Source organism: Panthera uncia, chromosome D4, assembly GCF_023721935.1.
Source record: "Panthera uncia isolate 11264 chromosome D4, Puncia_PCG_1.0, whole genome shotgun sequence".
NCBI classification, from domain to species: domain Eukaryota; kingdom Metazoa; phylum Chordata; class Mammalia; order Carnivora; family Felidae; genus Panthera; species Panthera uncia.
The window spans coordinates 90,708,339-90,718,075 of record NC_064807.1 but is presented as its reverse complement, the minus strand read 5'-3'; the positions used below and the strand labels follow the sequence as shown (position 1 = coordinate 90,718,075).

Genomic DNA, 9,737 nt, shown 5'->3' with positions numbered 1-9,737 from the left:
GGGGCGTGGGGGTGTGGGCGGAGGGGTGGGGGTGCGGCTCTGCCCAAGGGTCTTGTGGGGGCTTCCCGCAGGGCCGACGCCACAAAGCTCAGGTCCTCGGTGGTCCTTAGGTTGGGGGACAGGGGTGTGAGGGTGACAGGTTTCAGATGTGGGGACACACGCAGGGGGGATCTCCTGGCCCCCCAGCTCCCCGCTGGCTGGAGACCGGGCAGGAGTGAGGGCGGGCAGGAGTTTGCCCCGGGCCACAGATGGGGGCAGCCGGACACTGGGAGCCCAGCCGGGGCGCCCTCTGCTCCTGCCCCCTCCCTCCGGGCCTGGCTGGACGCGGCTGGCCGGGAGGGAGCCGCTGTCTGAACGCCCTGCAGCCAACCCTGCGGGCTCCCAAAGTCACTGGGCAGCTTTGCATCCAGAGGCCTGACACACAGCCGCGGGGACCAGCGTCTCCCTTCTCCTGGCGGGAGGGTGAAGCCGGCCCGGCTCCCCTGGAGGCGGGGAGATGAGGGCAGCTCCGTCCACGCAGGGTCAGTGCAGCTTCCTACGTCACGGGCATCCCTGGGTCTCTCCGGGACACAGCCGGCCCCAAATGCAGACTGCGGGGGCCCAGGCAGGAAACACGGGCCAGGGGTCCCTGCTGCGTCCAGAAGCAGTGCCTGAGGGCCCGGCCTCACTGGCCTTGGCCTTGCATGTCTGGCTTTCTGTAATGACAATGCTCCTTACCCTGCTTTCCCTGCAAAGACACGAGGCCCTCAAGCTGGGTACCTGGCAGGGAGACCCCTTGGATGCCGCCCCAGCCACACGCTCCTGTCCTGGGGTTCCAGGCCTGCCACCATTTATCTACCTGGTGCTGACCTGTCCCTAAGCAGCTGGTCCTTCTGCCGTGGCTGCACCAAGGCCCAGAGAAGGGGCTCCGGGGAGCCGGGGCCGGGGGCCCAGTGTCTGTAATGGTCTGGGGCTGAGACACAGGGTGGGGGTGTAAGGTCTGACAGGTGACAGTCCCAGGAGGCCTCCCTCCAGCTGGAGAACAAGGAGGCGGGGGGCCCGTGCCCAGCTCCTGGGGGGCCCCGGTGGAGCCCGGTAGCCTGGTCTCCGGGTCCCTGGTGGGGGAGGTGGCAGACACCCCGCTGGAGGTATTTTCCCTTCCGGAAAGCCAAGCCCAGCACCTGCCCGAGCACCGTCCCCTCCCCCATGACCCCAGCCTTGCCTGAAGGCTGGACAGTGGTTTGCAGGGAGGCCCAGACCCAGGAGTGTCCCAGGGAGGACAGTCACCGGTGAGACGGGGCGGAACAGCGAGATCTTCACGGAGTCCTGTAAACTGCACTTCCCGTGGGGCCCCCCTGCTCCCTGACCCACACCTTCCCTCCAGCCCCCAGCAGATGCTCTGCACCTACGGCTCCTCCTGCTGGTCCTCAGCAGCGGCTGCTCGGAGGCAGAGTCCTCCTCTTACACCCGGCCTGAGCACTGATGTCTGCGCTCCGTTCTGGAAAATTCTGGAGAATTCTGGAAAATTCTCCATCACTGCCCCAGTGCACCTGCCACTCCATCTCGCAAGTCCAGACAGACGGATTTCGTCCTTGGTCTTTTATTGAGGTGACAGTCACACAACATAAAATGAGCCATGGAAATGAACAATCCAGTGGCATTTGGGACACTCACGATGCTGTGCAGCCACCACCTGTCTCTGGTCACAGAATGTGTTCATCGCCCCAAAGGGGACCCCAGCCCCCCTCCCCGAGCCCCGACACCCTGGATCTGCGCTCTGTCCCCGACCTTCGTAGGCGAAGAATCATTCCGCGGGCGGCCTCTCGTGTCTGGCTTCTCGCACGTGGCGCACCGTGACGTTTCCGAGGCTCCCCCCGCCGTGGCGTGTGTCCGCGGGTGTGGCCGGTGCTGCTGTGACCACGCGCGCGTGTGGACTCATGGGAGCCCCTGTGGGCGGATGTTCTGGGTCAGGTGAGGTTTGCCCGCTTTCCGTCGCCCTTCACGTTTTATTTCCCTGTGTCCTGACAGCCCCGGCCCCGGACGCCGGCTCTGGTACAGACCGTGGGGTGCACCGCCGTGGGGGCCACGTTCGTCTTGTGAGCATCTGGGCCGATCGGGGTGATTGAGCACAGACGCCAGGAACAAGCCAGGTAACCGAGGCGGAAATCAAATTCAATCAGATGACTGCAGCTCACAGAATTCACTGGATCCGGATAATCAGGCTTGAGAATGTGTGGGAACGGGGCAGCGGGCAGGCGGGGATGCCCCCCATCCCCACCCTCGCAAGAGCCCGGTCAGCAGGCTGCCCTGGGCCTCCGGACGCTGGACTGTGGCCACAGGGGTCACTGAGGTGAGCTACCCACTGCTCTGGCTCCCGGCAGACACACACACACACACACACACACACGGACACACTCACCCCCAGGGGCCCAGGGCTGCATCTCGGGCTGAATTGTCTCCTTTGGCAAAGCCCCCCCTTTAGACTTGAGAACAGCCCCTGCCTCGGGTCCCCGGGCTGGCCCAGGTCCCTGCGCAGAGTCGCCTCCTGAGCCGCCTTGTCTGGTGTGCAGAGGGCACCCTCCTGCGTGAGCTGAGCCACCGGGTGGGGACACAGGGGACTGGGTGGCTGTGCGGAGATGGGGTTGGCCAGAACCAGGGATCAGGGAAGGGGTTTGGAGCTGCCAGAGCTCAGGGACCAGAGTGAGAAGTGACAGGACCCTGGGGACTGGAATCCATTTTGATCTGGGGACTCTGTCCTCTCAGTGAATACTCACCAGCCGGTCACGTAGGAGTGATCGTGGGTTGCATTTTTATTTAAAATATTATAAACACTCACGTGTGCGGAGAAGACTGGGTGGCGGGTGAGCCCCCTGGACCCTACACTCAGCTTCACAGCTGTCCGGGCTCCACAGACAGACCTGTCACTTTCCTTCTGTTTCTGGCGGAACATTCCAGGGCCAACCCCAGACATGCCTCCCTGGCCTCTGTAATGAGAAGAGACTGCACTCTGCTAGCGTGGTATTTTAAACAAAGCAATGTGCTGTGACCACACGTGGCAGTTACCACGCGTGAGCACGCCTCAGTGGCCGCCCGTACCCGTGTCCACATCTGGGGGTCTTCCCGCACACGGGCAAGGCGGGGCCGTCCCTGCCTCGGTGGGTCTGGATGGGCCCAGGACTAGCACTGTCTTGAAAAGTTCTCCAGGAGATTTCAGGGAGCCCTCTAGGTCCAGAACTGCTTCCCCCAAAATGCACAAGCACCAGGGTCATCCCTTCTGTCTTACAAAGAAGACACTGGGGTCGTATCTGCATTAGAATCTCCTTCCTGGTAGCTGAGTGGGTGACCGGGGACAGGGAGACCCGTCTCCGTGGTAGTGCCCACTGACAAGCTTCTGTGCGGGCGGCAGTCACCCAGATGCTGCTGGGGACACAAAAGGGAGGTCGTTCCAGGGTGAAGTTGTCAAGGTCGTTTGGACACAACGTGGTGACCCTGGGTTCCCAATGGGGGTGCTGCCTGGGTCCCGGCTGCCAAATGGCACAGAGCTGGGGAGCACAGAGGCAGCAGGCTCAGCTGTCCTCAGAGAGCACGACACAGGAAGTGTTCCCGATACTGGCGACCAGCCTGGACCCACACCCCGGACCCTGCCCCCTCGGGGGCCTACCAGGAACCGTCCAGGGACACAGGGACCGTCCCGTTCCCGCTCGCTCCGCAGGAAGAAGGCCTCCCATTGTGCGGGTGGAGGAAGCCCCCTGAGGGCCTGGGGATGAGCCACGGGGAATTCGGGGAACCACACGGCTCGCAGGCCCCCGGCCCCCGTATAAGGGCCCGAGCCCGCGGCCTGGCCTTCCTCAGTCCCGGGAGCTCAGCGCCACCACAGCCGCAGCCATGAAGTGCCTCCCGCTCGTCCTGGGCCTGGCCCTCGTGTGTGGCATCCAGGCCGCCACCGTCCCCCTGACCATGGACGGCCTAGACCTGCAGAAGGTCTGAGGACGGCTGGGTGGGGGGGGCGGTGAGCTGCAGGGTGGGCGGGGGGCGGGGCCTCGGCCGCCTGAAGAGCGTGGGTGGAAGCCAGGACGCTGGGACACCCCCCCAACCTGCTCCCCATCCTCAGGGCTGCTTTCCCTCGCTTGCCCAAGGTCCAGATGGTTCCACTGAACTCGTACGACCTGTCCTTTAAAGCCGCCTGGGAACCCAAGATGTTATTTCAAGTGTGGGGGCTCCCAGAGGGGCGTCTGGTCGGTGGCGGGGGGGTCGCCCAGAGCTCACTGGCTGCCACCCCACTTAGACCGGGCCCCCGGCCGGGGCGGGAGGGAGAGCCCGTTGTGGGGCCGGGGCCGCCTCCCCGCCCCCGATGGCAGCTCAGGCCCCCTCCCCAGGTGGCTGGGACGTGGCACTCCGTGGCCATGGCGGCCAGCGACATCTCCCTCCTGGACTCGGAGACGGCCCCTCTGAGAGTGTACGTCCAGGAGCTGAGACCCACGCCCGGGGACAACCTGGAGATCATTCTGCGCAAATGGTGGGTGACCGAGGCCCCCGGGCTGGGGGCCGGCGAGGGCCTGGGCCCAGGGCGGGCGGGCGGGCAGGGTCCTGACGGGAGCTGGCTCCGTGTGGGTGGTCCCCGGTGGCCTCGGAGCCCCCGCCCAGGGCTCCGGGCCGACGGGCCGACCACACAGGGCGGCCGCAGGGCAGTGCGCAGAGAGGCCCATGTGGAGGCCGGCCGGTCAGCTGGGGGCTGGGGCCCTGGGGGCCTGGGCGGTTCCTGCCACAAGCCCTGTCCACCCTGGAGAGGTTGTGGGGGTACGGGAGAGAGCTGGGTCAGTGTGGGGGCACAGAGAGGAGGACACAAACCCCACAATGGTCTGCTGACTGCTGGGGCGAGGGCACTCCCACCCCCGCTCCCTCTGGCTCCCTCCGCCCTCTCATGGGGTGGCCCTGTCCCACCGGGTCACCTGCCGAGTGCCGCCCAGGCCTCCCAGAGCCGGGCTTCTGCTCCCCACCCACAGCTGGGCTCTGTCACGGTAAGGTCTGTGCAGGCGGCCCGCAGACACGGCCTTCTTTCAGGGAGCACGGCAGGTGTGTGCAGAAGAAGGTCTGGGCAGAAAAAACCGAGCTCCCTGCTGAGTTCAAGATCAGCTGTAAGTGCCGGGCCCCCGGCCCACCCTGGACACCCCCGCTGGCGGCTCCCGGGCAGCACGGCGGGTCCCGTGCTCCGGCCCCAGGGTGCTGACAAGAGCGACACGGTCCTCAGTGCCAGCTCTCACTACCCTTCCCGCCTTCAGGGCCGTGGGCAGGTCCCTGCTGGGCCTCTCTGACCCCCACGGCCATGAGACCCAGCTCGCTGTCTGTGGGCCGGGCCTGGGAGGCACCCGCACCCGGCTGTCCTCTGCACCGCCTCCCAGGCCGCCTGCGCCAGGACATCTCCCGCCTCCCACGGGTCAGGGCGCCCCATGACGCCCGGCCTGCCCCCTGGTTCCTGCACTCCTAGACCCCCGTTGGGTCATTCCCTCCTGTGCTCGCTCCCCCGTTCCTCACCAGGTCCAGAATGAGAAGGCCCCGTGGGAGGGGCCCCTTCCTCCACGGCCGTCCCCACTGGGCAGCCTGGGCTGCGTCCCACTTTGCCCCCCCTAGGCCAGCCCTCCAGCCTGGCTTCGTGCCACAGCTGCCGACCGGCCCCAGGGGCTCCAGCACAGAGCTGCGTGGGTGGGGGTGTGGCACCGAGCTGTGCAGCTGGCAGTCCCCACGGCCCCCGAGGGCCACCGTCACCTCCGGCCCATAATCATCCCCACCCCCCCGTTTCCATGCATCCCACGGCTCTGCCCCTCTTCTCCGAGGTGCCCCATTCATTCAAGATCAGTGTGGAACCCCACTTCTTAACCTCTCTGGGTCCCAGGACACGGGGGTGGGGGGTCCGGGGTTGAGTGCTGAGTGAGCCCATCTAGCAGGAGGCACAGCATTTCTGGCGGGGGGTCCACAGTTAACAGCCAGGGCCTCGCAGCCCCCTGTGCCCCGTGGGGGTGCAGGAGAAGCCCCCCACCCCGGCCTTGCCATGAGGCCGCCCTGAGGAGACCCATGCTCTCCCTCCTGCTGGAGGGAAGACCCGGGACTCTCTCTCCCCAGATCTGGATGAGAACGAGCTCATCGTGCTGGACACCGACTACGAGAACTACCTGTTCCTCTGCCTGGAGAACACCGACGCCCCCGGGCAGAACCTCGTGTGCCAGTGCCTGAGTACGTCACTGAGCAGGCCTGGGTCCTTCTGCGTGGGGGGGGCGCTGAGGACCCCCGGTGGGGGCCAAGTCCCCTGACATTGCCTCGGGAATCGGGGATCCAGGATCCAGGCCGAGGGGCTGGGCTTAGTGTTCCTGCCTCGGCCAGAGGATGACTGCTGAGTAGAAGCTTTGGTTGGGGGTGATGTTCCACAAAAGCACCATTAAACCTGTCAAGTTCTGAGCGGAACGCAAGCCGGTAAGATCCGGTAGCAGGAGGCTGAGACGTGGCCGCTTTGCCTGAATGAAGCACTTTGTGCGCGGTTAGAGACGCGATCTCGGCCAGCACGTCAGCCCTGCGGGCGAGCCCCAGCCGCCCGGGGACGGGGACCCTGGCCTCGTGTCCCTGCAGGGCCCCCGCGCCGTCCTGGGAGGGCGGGGCGGGGACCCCGGAGGGCAGGGGGGCTGAGCCCCCGGAGGCCACCCCGGGGGCTGACCTCAGGACGCCAGTGTGTGCTTTCTGCTCTGGCTCCCTGGACGGGGCTCCCCGAGGCCGTCAAAGCCCCGCGGCCCAGGGACTGACCCACCGCCCCCCACAGCCAGGACCCTGAAGGCCGACGACGAGGTCATGGAGAAGTTCGGCAGAGCCCTCCAGACTCTGCCCGTGCACGTCCGCCTCTTCTTTGACCCGACCCGGGTGGCAGGTGACCGCCTCCACACCCCGCGTCCCTGCTCTCACCCTGCGTGCGGCTCACCCGTCGGGCAGCCATGAGCCCGGGGCGCGTCCGTCTCCCACGGTGGCCCCCATTCCCCGGGCCCCCGGGGGAGGGGGTGCAGAGCCCCTGGGGCGGGGTCCCCCTCCCACCCCTCTGGGCCCAGGGCTGCCCCGGCGACCTGTGACCTCTCCCCCCGGCTCTCTCTCCTCCCGCAGAGCAGTGCCGCGTCTAGGTAGGTGAGCTCCTGCCCGGCCCGCCTCCTGGGGTAACGTAGCAGCCCTGCCCCCACGTCCTGGGCACGTGCACGGGTGGGGGGCGTCCCGGGGGACCCCCAGCTCCCCTCCGTCGGGCCCCGGCCCCTCTGCGGGAATGGCTGGAACCCGGCGTCTCTCCTGCTGACCGCGGGGGCCGGGCTGGCAATGCCAGTCAAGTGCCCGGCTCTGTCCTAGAGCCTCTTAGGTCCAGGCATGTGCCCCACTCTGGGACCTCGTGCTTTCTTTGGGGGTCAGGTTGTTGTTTGAAGGAGGTCGGGGGGGAACTGGACAGGGAGGGGGTTGGGTCGTGGGTGGGTGGCATTGAAGACTGAGAAGTTGCAGGCCTGGTGCCACATTACTAAGGGGGATGTCCTTGGCCCCCCCCCCCCCCCGGTCCCCTGTCCCCAGCAGCACGCTGCTCTGCCTTCGTCTGTGTTCGTGACCTCATTGCTCACCTCCCACACAGGAGCAAGCAGACCTTTCCGTCCCCTCCTCCAGAAGGCAGACGTCTCCTTGTCCTCTCAAAGAGGAAGCCAGAGACCTGGTCCCGTCCCCTTCCTCCTTCCTGGTCCCTGTGCTTGGGGGCCGGGCACCTGCTCTCTGAGGATTCTAAATAAAGCCGCATGACCTCTGCTCCTCGAAGTGTGTCATTGGGAGTGTGTGGGGACACGGGCTCTGCTGGCACTTCTGGGGGGTGGGACCCGGGCAGCATCTGGGGGGGGGGGCAGGTTTCTCATCAACAAAACAGGAGAACATGCTTGTGCAAAATTTGTCAAATATGCGCGAAGTATCAGAATCGATGGGCCAGGAGGAGTCCTTAATCCTTACGGTAGTTAGGTAAAAGAAGCTAAGGGGCGCCTGGGTGGCTCAGTCGGTGAAGCGTCCGACTTCAGCTCAGGTCACGATCTCGCGGTCCGTGAGTTCGAGCCCCGCGTCGGGCTCAGGGCTGACGGCTCAGAGCCCGGAGCCTGCTTCGGATGCTGTGTCTCCCTCTCTCTGCCCCTCCCCCATTCATGCTCTGTCTCTCTCTGTCTCAAAAATAAATAAACGTTAAAAAAAATTTAAAAAAAAAGAAAAAAAAGGAAGCTAAAATAAATGAATCTACAATCAACTCAAGTTAGAAAGCATTAAAGTGAGGAAAATCAAGGTGCCTGCGCCCCACAGTGAGGGCGGGGTGAGGCTGCACCCGTTCAGTTAGCTCACCTGTCAGAAATAGCTGGGAAAAGCCACAAACTCCAGAACAATCAACGACCACAGATCAAGAGAAATTTTATTAAAAGAATCATAAGGGACTTGGCTATTTGGTTCTAGCCTCATATACTTGAAACCCCAAATGGATGACTTCCACAGCAAATGCAAGCGTCCAAAATAAATCGAAGAAGACCAGAGAAAAAGTAGACAGGTCCCTCCGCCAGGCAGACAGGCAGACAGACAGACCGATAGGTGCAGAGCCCCCGCCCGCTCCCCGGCCCGGCCACCAGCATCAGGAGGGGACAGACAGGTGCTTCAGGGACAGAAGGTCAGCAGTGGGCAGCTCCATTACGTCACACCTGACAGACACTGGCAGAGACAGCACAGTGACAGAAAGCCCTACCAGGAATAGTGCCCTTGCACGGCACCAAGGGGCTCCTCCTTGCCCTGCGTTCACAGATGGCCAGTTCACCCCTACGACCGCGCAGGGGGCAGGCACCAGGTACGCCTCCCGATCCACCTGCCCGATGGGTCAGCCAGCCCGACGTCAATGCACACAGCCACCCAGGACACCCCACGCATCAGCACGAAGCCCCTGAATGGCATAGTCGCCCCTGGGATCTAACAGGGGGGCATCGGGGTGAATTTCACACCCAGAAGACATCTCTGAACAAACTAGGTTCAGGTAACAGAAGGCGAAGGGGAATGGCTTCTCTGTAGGTGGTGAAGTCTGTGAAAACTCCTTCCTGTAAATTCTCTAAATGGACGCGGGGAGGTTTCCAGCGTCTGCCGTGACGTGCTAACTTCTGTGTGGGAAAGGACGGCCATGAGCACGTATGCAGGAACCCGTGAGAAGACACTCAGGAAGGAGCACACATCAGTGAGTTAGTGATCTACCGCGAGGAACGCAGGTGTGCAGGCAACAAATTGGTGGGCGCAGGTTTTCATGCAATTTTAAGTTTCGAACCAGTTCATATCTTAAATATTTTAAATGTAAGAGAAAAATAAAAACTGAAAGGCAGCAAGCCATAAAATGATAAACAAGCAGAAACAAATGAATCTAACTTCTATAAATTGACCATTTCAGAGAAAAATTCCCAACCTTTTTTTTTTTTTTGCCAGTGACATGTTTTTTTTTATTTTTTATTTTTTTGATTTTTTTTAACGTTTATTTATTTTTGAGACAGAGAGAGACAGAGCATTAACAGGGGAGGGGCAGAGAGAGAGGGAGACACAGAATCTGAAACAGGCTCCAGGCTCTGAGCTGTCAGCACAGAGCCCGACGCGGGGCTCGAACTCATGGACCTCGAGATCGTGACCTGAGCCGAAGTCGGCCGCTTAACCGACTGAGCCACCCAGGCGCCCCGCCAGTGACATGTTTTAATGCCATA

General features: G+C 63.3%; 1 protein-coding gene across 1 annotated transcript; it reads left to right on the top strand.

The window, feature by feature from the left end:
* The first annotated feature begins 3,864 nt into the window (after window positions 1-3,864).
* On the top strand, window positions 3,865-7,773 carry LOC125918666 (beta-lactoglobulin-3). Its single transcript, XM_049624800.1, has 7 exons — window positions 3,865-3,960; window positions 4,356-4,495; window positions 5,041-5,114; window positions 6,097-6,207; window positions 6,785-6,889; window positions 7,117-7,133; window positions 7,622-7,773. Exons 1-6 carry the CDS (start codon window positions 3,865-3,867, stop codon window positions 7,131-7,133), a joined length of 543 nt encoding a protein of 180 aa, XP_049480757.1. The 3' UTR covers window positions 7,622-7,773.
* Window positions 7,774-9,737: the final 1,964 nt, after the last annotated feature.

Bases quoted from the DNA above. Each gene is read 5' to 3' on its own strand.
- LOC125918666 (XM_049624800.1), top strand. From the start codon at position 3,865: ATGAAGTGCCTCCCGCTCGTCCTGGGCCTGGCCCTCGTGTGTGGCATC. The intron at 3,961-4,355 runs GTCTGAGGACGG...CCCCCTCCCCAG, and splicing joins ACGGCCTAGACCTGCAGAAG to GTGGCTGGGACGTGGCACTC. The intron at 6,208-6,784 runs GTACGTCACTGA...CGCCCCCCACAG, and splicing joins CCTCGTGTGCCAGTGCCTGA to CCAGGACCCTGAAGGCCGAC.